At 45.0% G+C, this 22,971-nt stretch overlaps 1 protein-coding gene and 1 pseudogene across 12 annotated transcripts in view; both read right to left on the bottom strand.

The window, feature by feature from the left end:
- The window catches only part of DOCK1 (dedicator of cytokinesis 1), a gene marked incomplete at both ends in the record, with an annotated part of 536,109 nt that overhangs the window by 439,668 nt on the left and 73,470 nt on the right, over positions 1–22,971 (bottom strand). For 5 of the 11 annotated variants that reach the window (XM_079700793.1, XM_079700790.1, XM_079700799.1 and 2 more), the window contains 8 exons: positions 2,549–2,628; positions 5,747–5,819; positions 9,831–9,966; positions 10,390–10,471; positions 12,083–12,240; positions 13,457–13,592; positions 17,776–17,924; positions 20,718–20,814. In XM_079700793.1, the coding sequence (XP_079556919.1) occupies positions 2,549–2,628; positions 5,747–5,819; positions 9,831–9,966; positions 10,390–10,471; positions 12,083–12,240; positions 13,457–13,592; positions 17,776–17,924; positions 20,718–20,814 (911 nt within the window). Of the gene's footprint in view, positions 1–2,548; positions 2,692–5,746; positions 5,820–9,830; positions 9,967–10,389; positions 10,472–12,082; positions 12,241–13,456; positions 13,593–17,775; positions 17,925–20,717; positions 20,815–22,971 lie in introns of all 11 variants that reach the window. The other 6 variants (XM_079700789.1, XM_079700792.1, XM_079700795.1 and 3 more) reach the window with 3 other exon arrangements.
- Positions 17,090–17,245, bottom strand: LOC307050691 (large ribosomal subunit protein eL39-like; annotated as a pseudogene). Its single transcript has one exon. The product of its transcript is annotated as a large ribosomal subunit protein eL39-like (transcript).

Below are 22,971 nucleotides of genomic sequence, written 5' to 3'. Positions count from 1 at the left end.
AACCAGAGTAACTAAACACAAAAGGGATTATTAGCACATGCTATATTTCAAACAACAGGAGCAGATGTCTGGGGGTGTATGAGGACTCACCGTCCACTAAAATACCCAGTGCCTCTGGGTTCAGGGTTCAGAATAATGTGGGCTAAATATAAAAGATGTCCATTGCAACAAGTAAACATGCAGATGTTAACCTAAACTAGGCCAAAGCCTGGAGACCAGTTCAGAAGGGACAGGCCATGTCCCTCCAAGTCCCTTCCACAGCTCTGTGCACTTGACTGTGTGACCTGATGGGTCACCATGGATGGAAACATGGGGCTCCACTGGGCAAAACCCTGCAAACCTAGCAGCTCGCTCCGTGCTGCATTCACTGGGCCCCGGGCCTCTCAGCTCTCCCTGGAATGCACTGAAATAGGCCTGAGAGTGAGCCCTGGCGAAAGGTCACTCCATCACTTCCAGTTCAAGGTCAACCTGAGCCAGTGATGTGGCCCAAGGGCATATTGGTTCAGGAAGGCACCAAGGGTCCCTCTGAAAACAATCAATGTTCTCGTCACTTAGCTCTCACTGTGACCTGAAAGCACCCCTCCTCCCCCCAGAGTTCAAGGAATCGGGGTCCCCTGGCAACAGTCCATCTCTGTGACACAGATTTTGGCCACAATACCAGTGAGACTGACAGAGGCGGGCCATGGGTCCTCTTTGTGAGCACGTTCCTGCTGGCCGGCCACCAGTCTCCACTTTTCCTGTGTGACTCTGTAATAAAAGTGTTATCAAAACTCTGATGACTTTGCAAGAGGAGCTGGGGCCCTGGGGCCTGGGGCCACTGCCTCAGAGCGCTCTAATCAAACAGCTTTAATTGGATCTCCCTGTGGTTTTCAGTTAAAGTGCAAATTGAGAGGGCTGGTAATTTATGAGAAGACGGGTCCTGGGTCAGCTGAAAACTGCTCTGTCTAGAGAGGCCACGATTCATTCACGTTTTGGGTTGGGGTTTTTGTTTTGTTGTTTTCCAGGGAAGGGGTGTGGTTCATACCAAAAGAAAGCCAAAAGTCCCTGCAGAGGGAGAGGGGCTGTTAATTCCTCCAGAACATTCTTTGGGTTTGATTCACGCTCTCCCTTAGAACAATGGGAAATGAATCAAGATAATTGTTTCTTAAAAGTCTGGTGACATAAGGTAACTAGACAATGAAGCAGGTCTAGTCACCTCAGCTCTACTGAGTTTATGGTTAAGTCTGCATCTAATCAAGGACTGAGGAATGGATATTCCCACTGGTGCTAAAAGCAGCCTCAGGTCGGAGCAACTCAGAAGGTGACTCCTCCAACTTCCCTTCCAGCTGGAAGCGGGGCCTCAGTAAACACTTGTTTTCCGGCAGCCCTCCTGGCCAGCCGAGTGCCAGCTGTCACCAGCCCGTGGTGATTGATTCATTGCCTCTGCCAACAGAGGGTCAGCCGCTGGGAAACTTGTCAGCGTGGGATTAAAAATGATGACTGCAGGCTGGGGAGCAGGGAGGAGAAACACCCTCGATTACAAAACTAAAGGGGCACCAGTCTGCGAAATGGAGCCCCTTTCTCAGGGGTACGGGGTGCGGGAGGCCCGGAAAACAAGGTGGCAGTGATTAGCTCACAACACGAGTGAGAAAAAACCAGTGAGAAGAAGAGCACGTGGGGAGGTGGGTGATGTTGAATGTCTCTCTGTGTCTCTAAACAGCAAGGTGAAATCACAGGCAGTGGACAGTTATTTTATTCTCTTGTGAAGTCATTCAAGTGTTCTGAACAGAGGAGGTGGCTGGAGAAGTCTGAGGAAAGGCAACAGAGGAGTTGCTTCCAGTCCTATCAACTCTGGGCTCTTTCCAAACATTTCATTGTATCCTAGTCAGTTTTCTCGTCTCATCCAGGAGCTTGGCTCTCAGCAATGCTTACAAAGATGATCGGCAAGAAAACCCTCACAGGCTGTACATCAGGGACAATGAGTACACCATTACCCAGCGCTGCCACCATCATCATTAGCAGCATCAGCAGCATCACCACCATCAGTATCACTGTTACCACCATCATCATCATCATCATCATCAAGATCATCATCACCATTGTTGTCATTATCATCATATCAATATCACCATCATCAATATTATCATCACCATTATCATCACCATGTCATTATCACCATCACCATCATCGTCACAGTTGTCATTTTTATCATCATCATCAATATCATCACCATTATCATCACCATGTCATCATCACCATCATCATCACTGTTGTCATTTTCATCATCATCATCAATATCATCATCATCACCATCGTCACCATCATCATCATCACCGTCATCATCACCGTTATCATCACTGTTGTCATTTTCATCATCATCAATATCATCATCACCATTATCATCACGTCATCATCACCATCATCATCATCACCATCATCATCACTGTTGTCATTTTCATCATCATCATCAATATCATCATCATCATCATCAAACTAAAATTCAAACCACAGCACGTTCCCAAGTTCATGCAAATGGACTCTTATAGAAACGAAACCATAGAATACATACCCTGGCCCTTGTGGTTGACTTCTTTGGCAGCAATGACTTTGTTTATAACAGTCTGAAGGAAGTCATTCTCCCCCGCCACCCTGGGTGAAAAACGGGATGACATGTTCAGCGGCTTGTGTCGAATGGCGTCGTCCAACGCGAGCCTGGAGGGCACGGGACAACCAAGACCACAGGAGACAAAGGGGCACAGGGACCCAGAGGTCACGGTAACAAGGGAACACAAGAGATCATCATCACCGAGTGCGAGAGAGAGTCATCACAAGTCAATGCACGACAAAGGACAGGATAGGTGACAAGAGAGACAGGGAAGAGCATGGATCAGGAAAATGCTGCACCGCACGAGAGAAGTAAAGCAAACGACGTCGGCCCTATCCCCAGGAAATAGCGGTGAACCAGAGCACCACTCCATGTCTATGAGACAACTTACAAAAAGGGAACTTATCTGAAAATAACACGGCCGAACGGCATTTAATCCCAAGGAATGTTTATGACCATTTCTTCTTTTTCATCAATTCTTGACCATATAGCATAGGTCAAGGGGTGGGTGCTTTGAAGGGAAAAGCAAAATCAAGACCAAAAAAATGAAAAGATCCCTCGGACCTAACTGCTTGGGAAGCTCGGGTAGCAACCACGCTGCTCCACCAGACTGTGTACTCAACGTAGCCTAGAATAATTAAATGTGAAAAGAGGGGCATAATCTTCAGAGAACACAACTACCCTATGCCTGAAGAGTAAAACTGTGACACAATTATGAATGTAAATCATCAATGTTTTGGGGACTCATGGATCAGGAGCTTTTAATAGAAGCTGAACTAGGACTGAGAAAATAAAAACAAACAGGCGACCTGGGCAAAGGGAAATACCATGTAGCACAGCAAAGCACACTATGCAATAGGCAAGAATATATACGTCGTGTATAATGTTTAAAATTATTTCTAGAAACTAGGACGAGTGCTATTTATCACTTGAGCCCACATTACTCGAGAAAGTTGAGGGCCGTTTTCATTTACTTCACCAAGTTAAAAAAGACAGAGAGAGAGAAAGGTACTCTATGCTTCCTTCCCTGAAATGTATCCTGTGGTATAATAAATCAGTTTTAATGGAGCAAAAAATGGGTTTCATTAGCATGGCATTTCCCAAAGAACTACTTCCATTGCTTATTTTCCTATTAAAATCATGCTTCTCTTTTGTTTCCAGCACTGAACATATGAATCTGTATATCAGTCTTCCTTTAATGGAGCAAGAAGTCACAAATTACAGTAAGAATTGAACATGTAATAATATTTTTTAAAGTGGACATTTCACTACAAGAGAGAAAAAGATGGCGGCAAGACGCCACCTCAAGTAAGTCATAACAAGTCCCGGTGAAATCGAGATGAGTGAGTCTAAAACGAACCCCCCTCACTTTTCAAACCATAACCCAAGTTTTTTTTTTTCCCTTGACTTTTCCCAGCAGACATTGGTAGGCAACAGGTAATTTCAATGCAGTGGTGCATTTGGGCATCAAGAAACTCTGAGGTCTAATGAATAAAACGGCATTCAAAGCATCACTGGGCTGCATTGTTTTTCTCATGGGCAACTTAATAGCATCGTTTTATAATGGTGTGTTTTAGTTATTACCTCAATATCTGCCCATGTTCCAAGATTATGTTCTCCTTGTTTACTAAAGAAACTTCCAGGTTCTACAGAATGGAGTTCCCTTTGTAACTCTCTTCACCAGGTATGATTCCGAAGTAGCACGTTCCAACAGAACGTTCTATGATGACGGGAATGTTCTCTACCTGCACTGACCAATCTGGTAGCCACTAGCCACCTGTGGTACTGAAGACTTCAAATGGAACTAGTGTGATGGATGCACTAAATATTTAAGTTTAGTTAATTTTCATGAATTGAAATGGCCACATGTGGCTAGTGGTTACAGTGCTGGACAGAAGAATAAATCTAAAGCAATGAAGCCACAAAAAAAACCTTTGCCTCCAGTTGTGTGGTGAGATACGTAAAAGTGAACCTCAATTTCAAGCACGTTAATGCAATCTTTTCTGTTATTCTAAATGCCTGCTGAGCCATGCTTCAAGATGCTGTCTGACCAGATCACCTGCCTGCAGAGGAAACCACTCTGTTCCACCTTGAACAAGTGGTTCTCAAGCCCGGGGCTGAAGGCGCAGTCCGTCGTGCAAAGACAGGGGTGCAAAGGGAGACCACCTCCCCGCTCCTGCTACCCCATCCCCCCAGGACAGGACTGCCCCCACCACCTGCCAACCTCCAAACCCCCTCAGCCAACACCTGAAAACAACCAGAACTGGCTAAAATAAAATTTCTTTCAAGCCTGGAATCACTTAAGTAGAAACAGAAATGAGGAGAAAAGACAGAATGCAGGGCACTGTGACAGGTCATTCTAACTCAATTTATCCTTTACTCTCTGTCTTCTAAGATTTCACACCGCCAGGAGGAAGGTCCCTCCTGTAGTTAACCTAAACCCCTCTAATTCCTCCTCCTTTCTCTCTGTCTAAGGTGGAGAAGTGCCCGTGAAGGGACTTCAGACCATTATCCAGGTGCCCTCTGGCTTTAATCTCCAGGGAAATAACACCAATTCTTTCAACCTTTTCCACGGGAACCACCTTCAAATCAGAGAATCAATTTAATGAATCTCCTCCAAGTGCTTTCCCAGCACGCCTCTCTATAGACTTCAGGTCAGAACTAGACAAACCCTAAAAATGGCAAGCGCAGACGACGTCCACTCGAGGCAGCCCCAGAGACAGAAAAATCACAAGTATTATTTCTCACTTTACAAAAGAATTCGTTCTTATTGTGTGTGTTTTTTTTATTTTGAAGACAGCAACTTCCCATGAGGAATCTGAAACTACTGTATTTTGAAAATGTGAATAGCTACTAGAATAAATCAATTATGTAAAGAAACATGCAGGTTCAGGTTGGAATTGTAATTCTGAGCGTCCTACATGATAAGCACGTTAGGGATCACACGTAAAATCTTCTACTCGCAAGACCATAAACTTTAACCCAGGTTTCTTGCGACTACAAAAAGGCCCTTCACTAGAGCAGCGACTAAACAGATGTTTCATTATTATTAAATAATCAATTCTTGTTTGTGCTGAATGTATAAGCTGAATTACAAAGATAATTATTACAAATATACATTTTCCATATTCTATCTGGTTAAGTACTTTGCCCCATACTTACGGCTGAAAGGGAATGAAATGCTGTTTGTCTTCATCATCTACTTTTCCATTTATTATATCTGTTACATCCATCACTGGGGACAAGAAAAGAACAGAGGTGGTTTTGCTTAAATGCTATCATCATAGAAGACAAACAAACAAAAGAACATCAGAATGTCCTCTGACCAACAACAAGCATAAACTGGTGGAATTTTTTTATATTCAAGTTTAAAGTATTTCCACGTTTGAAAGACCAATCAAGTTATCTGAAAACACCAGCCCCAATGGGGTTGGGGCTTAAATAGCAGCGTTCCACTTAATAAATTCCTCTGTCTATTATCCAACTGGCACTGACTGAGTTGCATTTTCCAATAGAACCTTGTGTGTTGATGAAATGTTCTATCCCAAGGAGCATCTAATGTGGCCAGTGGAACGGAGGAACTGAATTTTTACTCTGATTTCATTTTTATGCCAAAATAGCCACATGTGGCAGGGTGACCATACTGGAAGGCACTGTTCTGGAGCCTCACATCAGCCACTGCACGGCCCCAAGAAGGAAACAGTACATAAAGTGGCTATGGTTTACCCACCCCGTGCTGGCATCTGGGGACACCATTTCAAGAAACACTGGACAGCTAATCCCCACACTCACCTACTGTATGACTGAGGAAACTAGGCTCAAAGGCTTGAATGAATCTGCCCCAAATCTGGCAGCTGGAACATCACCGATGCCCAGCTCAGACCAACACAGCGAGAAACCCCAAGAACAGCCCTAGGGGCACTGGACATGTGCTCTGTCTCTGCTCAGCTACCACAACTGACTGCAGGTAAGTGAGCAACATGCCTCATTGATTTCCTTCTGCACAGTCCCCTCTTTAACAACATACAATCATATATTAAAAATGGGGACAATTTCCATGTCTACCACCTCCCTCCACCCTAAAAAGGCGGAAGGGATTTGCAGGACCAGAACAGAAGCATCCCACCTGTTGCTAAGATGCTCATATGGCCAAGACTACATCGTTACCACCAGTTCTGAACCAACAAACAGGGCTCATTTTTCAGCCCAAGTCCAATCAGCCTTTGGTATCTGCAGCAGCAGCTCAGACAACTGGCTCCATATGGGTCAGAACAAGTGAGTCTGAACCCAGGAGACTACCTCCTGCAGCCCAGGCCACAGTGAGCAGCTCTCCTGTGTCCGCAGACCTCTCTCCTCTGGGACTCATCCCACCAGCTGACTATGAGTCTCTGATAATCCAGCTCCCTTGTCAAAGCCCCGTCTCTAGCCCTGGACACATCCAGGAGCCCAGCAACTACTGGCAGGAAGGCAGCATGTGAGCAAGGAACACAACCTAGGTCTGAGCACCAGTAAGTTGAAAGCAGCCTTAGCTCTGCTACTTCCTGGGAGCGACAGCCCCTTTGGGCCCCCAGCCCAGTCTCAGAGGGAAAAGGCGCTGAAATTGCCCATCACCATGTCTTTCCCTCGCTGGTCTTCAGCGCACAGGCCCTGGTGAAGAAAGTTCTCGCTGTGATTGGACTTAGGGCTTCAAAGGTCCCCGTTGCCCAGGGAAGAAATGAAGGACTTGGGGGTGTCACCCCCAAACTAAGAGCCCAAGCGTTTCTATGTTCAGGTATGAGGGTCCGTCTTAAGAAAACCAAGAGTCCACTACTGCGCAGATACCCTGAGAAAACCATAATTCAAAAAAGGGACATGTACCCTAATGTTCACTGCAGCACTGTTTACAATAGCCAGGACATGGAAGCAACCACAGTGTCCATCGACAGAGGAATGGCTAAAGAAGATGTGGCACATATATACAATGGAATATTACTCAGCCATAAAAAGGAACGAAACTGAGTTATTTGCAGTGAGCTGGATGGACCTAGAGTCTGTCATACAGAGTGAAGTCAGTCAGAAAGACAAAAACAAATACCGTATGCTGACACATATATATGGAATCTAAAAAAAAAAAAAAAAACAGGTTCCGAAGAACCTAGGGGCAGGTCAGGAATAACGACACAGACGTAGAGAATGGACTTGAGGACACGGGGGTGGGGTGCGGGGAGCTGCAGCAAAGTGAGAGTAGCATGGACATATATACACGACCAAATGTAAAACAGATAGCTAGGGAAGCAACAGGGGAAGCAACAGCACAGCACAGGGAGATCAGCTCGGTGCTTTGTGACCACCTAGAGGGGTGGGATAGGGAGGGTGGGAGGGAGATGCAAGAGGGAGGGGATATGGGGATGTATGCATATGTATAGCTGATTCACTTTGTTGTACAACAGAAACTAACACAGTGTTGTGAAGCAATTATACTCCAATGAAAATCTATTAAAAAAGAAAAAGAAAGCCAAGAGTCCAGCTGTATGTAGTCACCAAGGGTGTGTGACAGAGGAGGACCTAAATGGCCCAGAAACATGACATCGCACGATGCGGGGGGTAGACGGAAGGTGGCGTCAGGATGCTGGTGATGGAGGAGGGACAGCACAGGTAGAAAGCCAAGAAGGCAGGGGTGAGAAGCAGGCTCGAGTGACGCCTCCCCGCAGCCTGCTCACAGCCACCGGGCACCACGCACCCAGGTGGCCAAGATGCACAGCATCCGCTTCTAGGGGTCCGTCCTCTCCCAGCAGTCAGAAGAGACACAAAGAGCCAAGTTCAGGGATGTGCACCGCATACCCGGGCAAGAAGATGTTTTAATAGCTCCCCAGACTGTGTATATGATTGTATAAGTGCAAATGAGAAATACACTTCAGGCTGAGAATCGTTGCCTTAAAAGATTTACCTTTTGTGCCCAAAGTGTGCACGGCCACATCAGATGACGAAATATCCTCCCTCCGTCTCAGAGCAGACAGGAGTAGGAAGTTGGGAAACACATAAGCAGGGGCTCAGGTCCCTACGTAGCATCTATAGAAACACACCAGCTCAACAGCTCAGGAAAGCCAGCCCTCTGCGATGAACGTGGACGGTAAGAGATCACTTGCCCCCTCCCTACCTCACCCCACTGCTCCCTTTTGCTCTGAACCTAAAACTGCTCTAAAAATAAAATCTAGGGCTTCCCTGGTGGCGCAGTGGTTGAGAGCCCACCTGCCGATGCAGGGGACGCGGGTTCGTGCCCCGGTCCGGGAAGATCTCACATGCCGCGGAGTGGCTGGGCCCGTGAGCCATGGCCGCTGAGCGTGCACGTCTGGAGCCTGTGCTCCGCAACGGGAGAGGCCACAACAGTGAGAGGCCCACATACCGCAAAAACAAAAACAAAAACAAACAAACAAAAAACAAAACAAAACAAAAATCTATTTAAAAGGGGCCAAAACAAAACGAAACGAAACGAAGCCCTGAGTTTCCTGGTAGCCCAGGTAAAGAGTCCTTCCATCTCCACTCATACAAGAAATCCAGTGATGTATCAGAAAGGAAGCATTTTCTCACATACCTATTGATATAAATCCCAAGAATCACAAAAAGGACAGGAAGAAATAGAGGGCTGCGTAATGAAACTCCACTGCAGCCATCAAATCGTGAGAGAAAATCACTTCCTAAATTGTGAAAAATGAGAGTGACACTGAAAGAGGTCAACTAATTAGGACGTCCTGGGGACCCTTTCCTCTCCCCTCCACAGAGATAATTCATCACTCCCGTTACTTGTGCTGTCACCAAAAACAAAACAAAAACAGAGTGCCCGTCCGCAGGATAAAAGGCCCCTATCTGAAGAGAAGGCTGTCCTCTCCGGGCTTCCAGCTCCTTCTACCGTTTCATCCCTTTGACCATTCTGCGTAAATTCATTCCTAAATCAATCAATCGCCAAGTCCAGAAACCCTACAACCCTCCAGTGACTGGTTTCCCTCCAGGATGAGCATGTGGGTCAGGGTCTCCTCCAGGACATAGGATCCACTTTCAAACCAAATATATAATTTGCACCTGAAGCTTGTGGAGCAAAGACCCTGAGCTGCGTGTGGACCTGAACCCATGCAGAGAAGAACGAATACATTTTTTTTTCTCTCCAACAGAAAAGCTTATAAATCAAGCAGCCCACTGTCCAATATGCAACGGCAGCTCGTATTCACAGCAAAGGTGATGATCTTGAAACTCTTAAGAAAAAGTGGATTACCAGCCACCCCGAAAGGCCGCCGCAAGCCGGAGGTCAGCTTCCTTGTGTTATTGTCTCTCAGTTCCATGCGACCCACTCGAACAATCTGACACACAAAACTGATTTTCTCCCTTTTCAGGTCTTTGCTTCCGAGATCCTAGAAATATTAATTTCCATAAGTTATTTTGGAGAACCATTACTCAATGCAGGTTCAACTGAAACAGACAGTAGAAAGATGGATTGCAACTCTTTTCTCCAACCAGTTTTTAGCATTTTAATAAGTCACTCACAAGACAAAAAGGAGCTGAATCGCAAAAGTCAATTAGCATTAAATGAACTTAGGATCCAAGTTTAAGAGACATACTCAAGGTAATGGAGTACACATCTTTGTCGCGGGGACTCTAAGGGTAGCTAGAGACCCAGAAGATTCCTGGGCAGTTATGTTATTATAGTAAATTAACAAGTATTAAAGGCAACCCAAGGACCCATGCTCTAGTGTGGTGAGAAGTCAGACGGCGGTCATTAAAAATAGTCATTAGAACGGTGAGCAATTCAAATGAACATCTTTGGATGCACTTACAGTGAAAACAGCTCGCAGATTATGTAATCTGTCTATATCCTTGGGCAATCCTGAACTTGACCAGCGAACCAGGTAGTTTTCACTTGAAAAAAAGAAATAAAAGCAAATTAATTTCCCAAATAGAACAGGGTACCAAATGTACATCCAGGGTTTCCCTGGTGGCGCAGTGGTTGAGAGTCCGCCTGCCGATGCAGGGGACACGGGTTCGTGCCCCGGTCCGGGAAGATCCCACATGCCGTGGAGTGGCTGGGCCCGTGAGCCATGGCCGCTGAGCCTGCGCGTCCGGAGCCTGTGCTCCACAACGGGAGAGGCCACAACAGTGAGAGGCCCGTGTACCGCAAAAAAAAAAAAAAAAAAAAAAAAACAAATGTACATCCACACTGACTTTTAATTAATACCACAGAGGTCCACTATGCAGACAACTAAATGGGTTCAGAAATATCAACCACATCAGATACAGCTGCTCTGCCATTAACAGATAAGCAATTTCCATACAGGATAGTATGCAGGGATGGCCTATACAAACTCCTTGAGGTTTTAATTTTGGATGCCCAGGGTTATAATTCCAAAGGAACTATATGCAAACGGCATTTCAAAGTTTTTATTACTTTTTTAACCACTTTTTAAAATTAGTTAATTTACAATGTTGTGTTAGTTTCAGGTGCACAGCACAGTGATTCAGTTATATACATATGTATTCTTCTTCAGATTCTCTTCCATTATAGGTTATTACAAGACACTGAATATAGTTCCCTGTGCTATACAGTAGGTCGTTGTTGTTTATTTTACACAGTTGTGTGTATATGTTAAAAGTTTATTATGAAAAGCATATTTGTTCATTTGGAACAATTATAGTCTCACATTCACCATTCATTCATTTATAGTATAAAGTAAAACTGCCTGATTATTTCAGAGCCTGACACAAACCAAATATGACCTAAAAATACATATTGAATCCTACAACAAGAAGAAATAAGGTCCTTCTCAGAAGTGGCAATGAAATTTGTTCTGTTTTCTGTCGTATACTAAGTTTTTTATATTTTCAAAAATACGAGTGAAGATTCTAGACTTTTAAAACACACACACACACACGCACGCACACACACACAGTTTAAACCATACTTCTTCCCTCTGGACAAACAGAAAGTTATACTGAGGAACAAAAACAAGAAGTGAGAAAGAGAGCACACGAGAAAGGACAGACGTGGCAGAGATGGGATTTACAATATTTTATTGAACAAACATTCTTTGAGAGCCTTTACATAGCAGGCACCGTTCTAGACACTGTATTCCAGCCAACCAACTCGGAGAAATAACAGTAGGTCAAAGGTCCAGAAATGACATTCACAGAGAACCAAAGCTCGAAAAAGCAAGATTAAGACAAGAGCAATGTATTGGGTGGGGCTGGGGGTGGTCAACAAACAAAACATCCTCTCAAGACAACACAGGGAGCATGACTTCAACCTGTAGCTGCCAGGTCCTTATAACATTACAAGACTACAGCTTTACCATCAAATATCCACGTACACGCAGGAAAGCTGACCCGGACGCAGAGTTCAGCTACCTGGGGGATGTCTGGCCAGCTGATCACCCCTAGGGCTGCCTGCAAGAGCAAGACTTTGTCGGGGGTCCTGAGGCCATCTTCCCAACAGTAACCAAAGAGGAAAGACAGCAGCCAGGGGACGTCACTGACCTGATGAACTTGGACTCCACAGGGTCATACAGGGACATGAGCACTTCGGCATCTTCTCCGATTTTACACACCACGTTTTTGAGGTTGACGAACAAGGCCAGAGAAGGGGTGGCAGCGAACTTGGCCTGTCTGTTAATGTCTATGTTCTGCTTTTGGGACTGTCGGTGGAAATAAAACAATACAACAGAAAGTCGACAAGAGCGACACTCTTGGCTACCCCCTGCTGTGTTCATTCCCTACAGAACAGAAAACCATGTGAAACTAGCTGCAACAACACAGCACAGCCCTTCATGCAGTGTCTTCCTTGTCCTCACCTGACACTCTCATCACAGGCACGCACCCAACTCAAAATAACAGTGCCCTGTGCAATGGTCCCAGTCCCATAACAGCTCATACTGAGTATTTTCTTCAGATACAAAACATTTAGGGGCCCAGTCAATGAATCAGAAGGGAGACTACGTGTGGAGTTGCTTGTTTACTGTTTGGTTCTCCCATTAGATCAAACCCTCCGAGGACATCTCTGTTATTCATCATTATGGCCTCAGGACCTGGCACAGAGTAGGTGCTCAACAGTTGCTGAGTGAATGGATGGCTCGATCAGGCAATCAAGTTCTCAGTATCAACTACATACAAGATACCATTAAAGGCCATGGAAGATGAAAAAGATCAATAAGATACGTGTTCCCTGCCCTCACTGCGCTTGTTTTTTTAATTAATTCTTATTGGAGTCTAGTTGCTTCACAATGTTGTGTTAGCTTCTACTGTACAGCAAAGTGAATCAGCCTTACATATACATCTAACCCCACTTTTTTGGATTTCCTTCCCATTTAGGTCACCACAATGCATTAAGCAGAGTTCCCTGTGCTCTACAGTAGGTTCTCATTAGTTGTCTATTTTATACGTAGCATCAATAGTGTCTATGTGTCAATCCCAATCTCCCAGTCCTTCCCATCCGCCGTTCCCCCTCGGTATCCATACATTTGTTCTCCACGTCTGTGTCTCTATTTCTGCTTTGCAAATAAGATCATTGAGCCTAGGTATGTCATTCTCCTACTCCTATCAGAGGAAACACAGAATCAAGTATTGTTTCCCATGAGCTAAGACCACAAAGGCAATGTCATTAAAATCCTGCCCCCTGAGGTGAAGCACACCGCCCTCAAGAGTTGAAATGCTTTCAGGTCATCAACAGCATGTTTTGATGCCGGGCTCCATTCCACCCCTCATTGTATGAAATATACTGTGTAGCTGTGCCTTTTCAGGTCCTTTTCAGTGCACATAATGGGCATCACCGGTGATGTGTTACTAATGTAGTAAACTGCTGCTGAGAAAATGTGTTCCATATGTAAATGGCCTACTACAGAGAGGTGAACTTACCTTTTCTTCTTGTAATCTTTCCTCCACTTGTTTAGAAGCTACTTCATGAGCTCTGAAAAGACTAATCGTGCTAGTTAGTTCTGGATCCAGAATGTTCCCGTCTTCATCTCTCACCACCAAGTCCAAATCAAGGATCCTAGAACAACAAGAATTCAGAACTTCACAACCCCAGGGCTTTGAATTCTCTAACAAACTTCAGTCCCAGCAACTGAGCAGAAAACATCACAGAAAGTCGGGGTCATCCACACAATATTAGGAAACACAATTCTGCAAGGTCACTGCCTTTAACTTAAAATGTATATATACCCTTGGAATTAAAAAAAAAAAACAAAACTTATTCAGTTTTTACTTCCATTGCTGTAGTGGCTTTGTCTTACAGATCTACAAAGTCCAAATGAAATGTACGTTGCTAATTATCATGTGAACTGTATGGACAGTTTAAAGCACACACATGCCATGTACATGCTGTGGCATACGTGTGTATATAAATTTGTGAGTGTATGCGTACGTATATACAGTCACATGCCCACCGATATGCCCAAATATATACAGCTGGTGGTTGGGGAGAGGTGAGAGGAAGGAAAAGCTGGAGCAGGGGCACACTCACCACTCCATTTCCTCACCACTGTCTCTGGCAGCTTCCACCGCACTACGTTCCTTCTACCTAGAGTCAGTTCTAATCCCTTAATTAGCCCAACAGAAGATTTTTGATAAAGACGTTCTAGTGTTTCAACATAGAACATATGGAAGTCATACACAGTAATACTAAGCAACTTTCTGGCCAGATGGCTAAATGTAGTAGCCAACTTAAAACACAGGCAGCATCTGACTAATAAACCTGTCCATCTATATCTGGAAATGTTTTTTGGCAACATTCTCTCCATTTCCCCAAATCCAACGAAATAGTTAGGTGATTTTTACCACAATTTTTATTTAAAGAATAAACAAAGGCAATTATATAAAGAAAGAAACCAAAAGCTGTGCTACGGTGGTGTGTTCTGGTTTTCTTTTAATAAGACATGAGGATCTTAACCACAGATGCCTTACACTTTGCCTTTGGGCTTTTTCTTCCTGCTATTAACAAGTCTATAGAAGCAGGACATTTTTATTTTTTTTAACCATACAACAAAGGAAAACATCTTTTGAAATGAAGATGAATTTCAATTAGAGAATATCTTTAACAGTTACAAGTTGAAGAGGAAAGTTGACTTGGCAGTAAAACTTCCATTTAGATGAACTAATGTCTGACTTCTCCGAAGGTCACACACCTTAAAGCTACACGTGAATGAGTCTATAACGTGTCAAGCAGGTTTAGTTTTGTCAGTTGTGCTGGACCACTGCACTGTTAGTGGGAGGCAATCACAAAAACCTCATTTTGTCCTGTTAATATATCTACTGAGCAAATTCACGGATGGTGAAACAAGTCCAACTGGGCCTGTCGGCAGGCAGCGCGAGGGTAAACGGGCTTTTAAACAAATAGAGGCTTTTCCCTTTGCATGAAAAGAACCTTAGTGGTGGTAAGGATTGTGAGGGATTTCAAGAGGTACAGAAAATAAACCTTTTATGCTCTTATTAGCTGTCTTTGTAACAAGAGTCACCAATTTGGGAAAGCCCCTCCCTCTTAAATATGACTGCTCGTCCCCTGGGAGGAGCCAGTGTTGGTGTGGGCAGAGTGGGATCCGTTCTGATGTGGGCAGAGTCCATGCTAATGAAGTGGGATCCGTTCTGATGTGGGCAGGGCCAGGAGGACTCAGCAGAAGGTCCTGCAGGCCACACAGAATCGGGCTCCCTGAGAAGCAGAGGCTCTGGCCACGCTCCAGCCTGCTGCGGACACCCTGCCATGTACCTCAGGCCTGCCAGTACAGATGGTCAGACCCATTTCACAGAGGAGGACACCTAAGTTCAGAGAAACATCTAAAAGACCCCAGGGCCTGGATTCTGAGCCAGAACCCTCTCATGGCAGAGCCCATGCTCTTTCCGACATGCCATGTGGAAACCGCCACAGGAAGTGGTCTCTCAGGGGTCTCCACACCAACCATTCCATGCGCTGTTCTCAGCAGCTGGTGCTCGGGGGGTTCTGAATCCAGACCGAGCCTCCACTGTGAAGGCACACTGCAGCAGAGCAAGGGACTCTAACACCATTAGAAACTATATCCGTGGAAGCCCAAGGCACCTCTGGGGGGGGAGGAACCCCCGAAATTACGTGCAAAATTGTGTGTGTATGTGTATGTGTTATGTATGTGCATTTTCCTAGAGAGATGGTCCATGACCTTAATCACATTCTCAAATGTCTCCCAGAAACCATTTTAAAATCCAACTTTTAACACAGTGATTTTATTTTTTACTATTTTGTTTTCTGAAGAAGGAACTAGAAAGATATGCACAGAGTATTGGGCTTTAGAGAAGTTATGGAGTAGATCTGAGTTCCTTGGGCAAAAACCTATCTTGTTAAGGACTGCATTTCCTATCAAAGTAGTAAATTACGTTTGGAAATACTTCCTTTCTTAACTAGATTGTTCCACGACATAATGTATTTTGGCTTCCCGTGGCCAAATTAAGCAGGTGCTTTCTGGACATAAGTTCAAAATATGATACTCCAAGAGAAAATAAAAGCGAAGCTCCAAAAGTTTGGTTTTTTAGGCAGGTGGTCTTGAAGTGGGTTTCACTGCAACAATATCTAATATCCTATACCCAGAAATCTCTGGCTCCTGGGGGAAAAAAAATTAAAAAGCCTTCTCCTGTAGGCTTTTCTAATCCAAACATGACATTTTACTAATAATGCAGCTTTTAAAACCTTTTCACACTTGAAAGTCTGAATTACCAGAAAACAAAACTGTTATAATTCTGATTTTACAAAACACTTTTTTAGTTTTTCCAGGGCTCCCTTCAGCTGAATGGAGCTATTTTCTGAGCTTTACATCCTAATGTGTAAAATGAGGAGGCTGGACTAAAGCAGTAGTTTCCCAATCTGCTGTCCATCACAGTCCAAGTCTATTTTTAAAGACTGGGATTTCTAGCCAGCATTCCAGACATCAGCAATCAGGATCTTGAGGAGTGGTTCCCAGGATTCTATATTTTGAAAACTTTCCAAGCAATTCTGATACAGACCAGCATTTGGGGGTCCTGTGACCAGATACTTTTTAAGGCTTCTTGCAGCTCTGACATTATATGAACAGTCAAATAGTTATAAAAGGTAGAAAAGGGCGTGGCCTCATTCTGGTTCCAGAACCTGGGAGAACTGGGATGACTGTGCATCAGAAATGCATGCCCACACTAGAACACGCATCTCTGTGGGAGAGTGAGTGCACCATTGTTAAAGGCATTCAAGCAGAGCTGGGCAGCACCCTGCTGTAAATGGGAATGGGAACTTTTGCATGAGACATACTCCTGTAAAACAATTATGTGTTGTTTATATCGAAAATGCAAATTTAGCTGGCTGTATTTTTTTTCCAACAAAAGGTCTCATATTTATTATTAAGCCAACAATAATAGTTTCTGCGCTAGTGCAGAAAAACTGACACAAAAATAAAACACATCTGGCTGTTCAGATACTAGTGATGGTCTCAGAGAGATATGGCAAGATGCAAGTGATCTTGACCCAGCATAAATGTGTGCCACCTCATGCGAGGTTCCTTATAGACCCAGCTTGGCTCTTCTCCAATGTCTTCTCTTGGAATTGTACCTGATTTTATTACCAGTTTTCATTCAAATCCGTTGGGAAATAGGACAACTCTCCTTTTGTTCCTTGGCCAGGAATCGCTTGATCCTGAAAGTCTTGTGAGAAAACATGGCAAGGAGCAAATTCAACCACACATAGGATGACAGAGAAGAGAAGAGACCAGCTGGCTGTATTTTTGTTCGCCAAATCTGGCGTCCCTACACTGGTGACAAGTTTTAAGGTGCCCTTAGATGTCCCTTCCAACTTTCAGAACACAGGATTGCACAGAAAGAAACCTGGTGCTTCTGTTACTACACAAAGTACCCCCATGTCTGGACTCAAGGCCAAATACTGTCAGCAGAAAGGAAAAGTTCCCCGTCAGGGGAATCACTGTTCGGTCCCCTCTGAAAGAGTGACCGTGACAGGTTATCCCAGGCCCATCTTCTTGAGAAGAATACTTTTCAACAGTGACTCAGAAAACTCCTGATCTTCAGGATCCAAGAGAAAACAGCTCATCCTTTTAAAAATGAAACCCGTGCCATTATCTTGATGTTAGAATTTTTGTTTTATCGTAAGATAGGATTATATTCCCCTCAAGGTTTATGGGGATGCTATTATATTGGATAATTTAAGCATGAAATCATCTTTCAAATGAACAAACCTGTTTCCGTAATCAATTTTGGCAGTGACTTTCTTCTTCAGTTCTTTGAGCTCATCCTGCGGCAGAGTTCCAGAAAGAATCTGTGATCGCCACTCAATAAGGTCGTAGATCATGTGCCGAACATTTCGAAACATCTCCCTGTTATCTTGCTAGACGAGGGGGGAAAAGCCAGTTGTTAAGTTCTTGATTTAAAAGAGCATTGTGGGGTTCTTTTTTTCTCAAATCGACATGTCTGTGCTTTATATGATGGTGTTCAAATAATGTCAAATTAAAGATGTTTTTAGCATGGAACTGAACACATTAGATAGAATTTGGTTCCCATCACACACGAAAAGATTAAAAGAATAAAAGACAATGCACGATCTTACATATTCCAGCCAACCAGAGTAGACCAGGGCAGGATCTGGACTTGGAGCCTCAAAGCCAGCACGGGAGCTTCTAGAATCTGGCCTATGAATGGGCAACCCTTGTAGCTCCCTGAGGAAGTGCCCAGCCTACAGATCTTGCCTAATGAGACTTCAGAATACCTTCTCCCCCAGTAATTCTCAGCACACAGAGAAACTCAACCCTGAGGCCTGTCAGCTGAGCTACAAGAGAATGTGCCTCTGGGCTCTTCTGGTGACGGTGGTGCATTTGGCATGTGCAGAGAGGCTTCTGCAAAAGGCAAAATCTGAGTCTACAAGCTCTCAGTGCGTTTACGCCAAAAGGGAAGCACAAACAAGATACAAAATTCATACCTCATCACTTTCTACATATTCCAAGGGGTTTGATGGTACAAAGAAAAGCAACAGTTTTGCAACAGCAAGAGTACAATTCAACAAGAGGGACTTTGCTGGTGGCGCAGTGGTTAAGAATCCGCCTGCCAAGGCAGGGGACACGGGTTCGAGCCCTATTCCAGGAAGATCCCACATGCCACAGGGCAACTAAGCCCGTGCGCCACAACTACTGAGCCTGCGCTCTGGAGCCAATGAGTCACAACTACTGGGCCCGCACTCTAGAGCCGGCGAGCCACAACTACTGAAGCCCGTGCGCCTGGAGCCCGTGCTCTGCAACAAGAGAAGCCACCGCAATGAGAAGCCCGCGCACCGCCAAGAGTACAATTCATCAAGAAAATGAGGAATTACCCGAACGAAAAAGAATGCTGTGGTTCTTTCCATGAAAAAAAATCTAGGTGAAACCTAACTTGATAAAATTCTACATGGCATGGTGCCTATAAAAAATGAAAATGTCATCATTGCTACATTTTAGAATAACTTCTCCTCTACACAGCTGAATCTTTCACCCCCACTATTTCTATATTTGACATCCTTTCTAGGAATTTCTAAGATCCCCACCACTTACCCATCCTCATCCTATCATGCCCTAACAGATTATCTTCCATCCCATGAGCTTTTTTCCTTAGTATCATCCTAATCTTAATTTCTATTTTTTTTTTTGACCACGCCACAAGGCTTGCAGAATCTTAGCTCCCCAACCAGGGATCGAACCCGGGCCCACAGCAGTGAAAGCACTGAGTCCTAACCAGCCACTGGACCACCAAGGAATTCCCATAATCTGAATTTCTTAAATGAAAACTAATCAAAATCAATGGTTTATTCTAAAATTAAGTTTTTTTCCATCATATTAATTCTCCTTGTCCAGTTTTATAAAGCATTACAAAATATCTAAAATCCTTAATATTTTCCTAACTTGTCTACAGCCACAGAGCAGAGGGGAAAAAAATATTTATGAGATATATATATATATATATATATATATATATAAAATAAGCACTGTTGTTTAGCTTTGCACAAATCTAGCAATGTAAATCCCTAAGAGGCAAATGTAACTTTTTTAAAAGGAAACCAAGGTGATAGTTAGGAATGCCTGTTCTGGGATCGTATGGCTAAAACCGTGTCCACTAACATATTTGTCAGCATCAACTCCTGTTTGTTTTGCTGCTGTATTTTTGTTTAAAAATTGTTAACATGAAACACCGACTCCAAAATTGCTCAGATTTACACAAAACATTCACCGCTAACTTTACGCTTTTAGGTTTTTGAGAATATTTGATGAACAATTACTGCAACTGCTTATTACTGTGCATTTATAGGAAACCACTGTATAATCAAAAGCAACAAGGCTGCCTGGAAAGCAGCTGTGGGACGCTGGGAAGTTTTCTATGTTCCCGAGAAACTGAAGCACGGCCTTCCCTCCAGAGCCCTAGGTTTGTGCTGACAACATTAGCAGATGAGAAATCAAGACTCTGAAGAGAAATACAGGTGTAACAAAAGGTATTCTTCTGTAAATATGAATTTATGTGCAAAGAAATGCCCCAGGGAATACGAAATGGAAGATGTCAGGGCTCCAAACTCGCTGCATTAATAAGGCTTCTTCCGAAATGAGAACTGGACATCGCACACAAAGCCAGAAAGTAAACTATTTCCGTTCCTCTGCAACAGACACACTTAGGTCTAGAAGACTATGTCATTTTTCTCAAATGATAAGAGGCATTATCTACATGCAAACAATGGCAAAGGTAGTCAACCCTCTCTACTGTATCCATAAAGAAGCACCTACGACAGGTTAAAAGCAGATTTTCGCTTTCACACTCACATACAAACTTTGAGGGAACCCCAGCACAGGTTGCCTCAGCCTGTCTTCCAAAGCCTGAAAGCAGCCCGTTTCCCTTTCCAACACAAGGCAAGGTGAAGCCCATGGCCCCTTCCTTGACAGCCACTTCACTGCAGTCAGCACGGCGACACCCCAACACAAAGCAGGTGGAAGGGCACATGGTCCCTGAGCGTGGCCAGAATACTGGGCCAGGCTGCTAAGTATGACCCGCTCCCACAAGCTCTGCTTTTGAGGTTCCTGGAAACAGGAAAACTATCCTGTGGGTTCAGCAGCGTCCAAAAAGACCAGTCTCTATGGCTAAGCTCCGATTCAGAATCCCATTTTCTCACCACGTAGAGCTGCCTCCAGATGGTGGACCATTCTCTCAGTGTCGTGGTGACTTCCTGTATGAGCGGGAGGTCGCCTGGGATGACCGTTTCATGTTGCCTGGGAGGGACGAAGCAAAGGACAGAGACGGTCATGGCTTCATTAAACCAGGGGTACCTTGTAAACTCCAAATCTAGGCCATAGAGTGCAATATTGAAGCAAATGGAGAGACAGTATACAAATAAGACTGTGCCCACAAAGGAATACACACATCTCTAAGAATGACAAGTAATTTCTGTACAGAGTCTGAGGATGTGTGTACGTCACCCTCCGTGTGAGCCATCGACCTCACACGTCAAGGTAAGATGGAGGTGGCAAGTAATATCCCATCAGAACATCAAGGTCTGAGAAGCAGAAAGTATATTCATAATATGTGGACCCATCTATTTTAGAGATGCCATAAATTACCACCAGTCTGTGTGGCGTTCAAATGCAGGTTTGGGATAAGATGATTTTTTACATTTCCATCAGGCCTAGAACTCATTATATGATAATATACATGAAGCAGTTATCCTTGTGAAATATGAGCGAGGTTACAGCTTTCAAGTGTCCACAGGTGCCCTGACCCCCAAATTCTGATGATCCTCTTTCCCTTTTCTCTCCACCCCAGAAGGTTAACCCTTGACTTATTCTTGACTCATGATCTACCAATATTTACGTGCTGGTTTTTATTAAATCAACCATTGTCTTCTGGTCATGTGCTCTGCGTCGGGCACTGCGCTAAGTAGGACTCATAATATTGATATTTGGGTCAGAGACTGAATTTGGTGGCTCGTGAAGTTGGACCACCTGGACCTACAGGTCCTGAACAGACAAGACTCCCATCAACATGAAGTGTCCAGGGGGCATTGAAATAGGTCCCACCTACCTATCTTCAACTGCCTGGAGCCCAGACCTGTGGGCAGGACCCTGACGGCAGCTCACAATCGGGGTTCAGGGCTGCAATGACTCATTGATGGCGGGGTGCTCCCCAAGGAGGAAACACTGGAGTCCCTGAGAGAGGGCCAGGCCCTCCAGGGAGGTCTGGCCACGTGCACCAGCAGGAGTAACAGGGACCAGACGTCTGGGGAGGGCTGCCCGCGGGACCACCCCACACAAAAGTGCTGTTAGGAATTACCCTTTGATGGGACATCATCAGTGTCCATTACAGGATGTGATGGTTACAACAGCCCTACCAACTCTGTCACCGAGTTTCCCAGTAGGGATGTTGATGAAAATGTGGTTGACATCCTATGACTCTGTGATGTCATCCTTGCAAAGCCTCCAGGGAGAGCTTCTCTACTCACAGTGCGAGAACACTCGTCAGTAACTGGGCTGCATTCATGTCACAGAGCCTGAGTTTCATGCTGGGTCCACTGGGCTCTTCCCACTGGCTAGGAGACACCTGGAACTCAATGAGACCCCGCTTTCCCCATGGGGAGAGGGCCTCACAGCACACGGAAGACCCTGGTCTCGACTCTGGATCCTTCTCACCTTCTTTCCTGAACCGGCCTGATCTGTCCCTTGGACTAAGTGCCAGCTGGCCCTAAGGTATCTGATGCGGCTGTGCTGTTACCTCTGTAACGACCCTGTTACCTGCTGGGGGCCAGCAGTAAACAAACCCAACAGTGCCTGTCACAGGTGGCAATTCATATGAGCTCCTGGGCTCTGCATGACTGAAGCACATGTCATGGGACAAGTCAGGGCCGGAGGTCCCCATCCAAGTGTTCCCCACAGAGAGGGAACAGCTGAGATGCCAGAACAGAGGCCATCTCAAGGTGGGAGGGGCAACAAAGAACCAGGAGAAGGTGAGGAGGCGCCCTGAGAGGGGCCGGCGGGGGTGAAGCAGGGTAGGGAAGCATCAGAAGCCACAGGAGCCAAGTGCAGCGGACGCCCGCCAGCGTCACCTGCGGCAGACAAGCTCCAGAGAGGAGGGCTAAGGAGACACAGGCGATGAGGAGGTGTGGTAACCATGTTGGTGTCACGGGAGGGGACCAACGGGAATCGCCTTGGTCACGAGGCTAAAGGTACAGGATCGCTGGCAGCTGCAACACTGCCACAACCTGGGGTGTCTGAGCGTGAAGGAAGGCCGGTGTACAGAGAGGAGAGACAGCCTGCAGGAGAGACGGGATAATGAACCTAGACAGCAAGGAGACAGGCAGGGCCAGGATGAAGAGAGGCCGGCGCTGGGACGGAGGAAGGACCAGGAGAAGAACGGGAAGGTGATGCCCACGGTAC

The sequence above is a fragment of the Hyperoodon ampullatus genome (assembly GCF_949752795.1).
Source record: "Hyperoodon ampullatus genome assembly, chromosome: 1".
In the NCBI taxonomy this organism is placed as follows: Eukaryota; Metazoa; Chordata; class Mammalia; order Artiodactyla; family Ziphiidae; genus Hyperoodon; species Hyperoodon ampullatus.
This window is presented reverse-complemented; position numbering and strand designations above follow the sequence as displayed.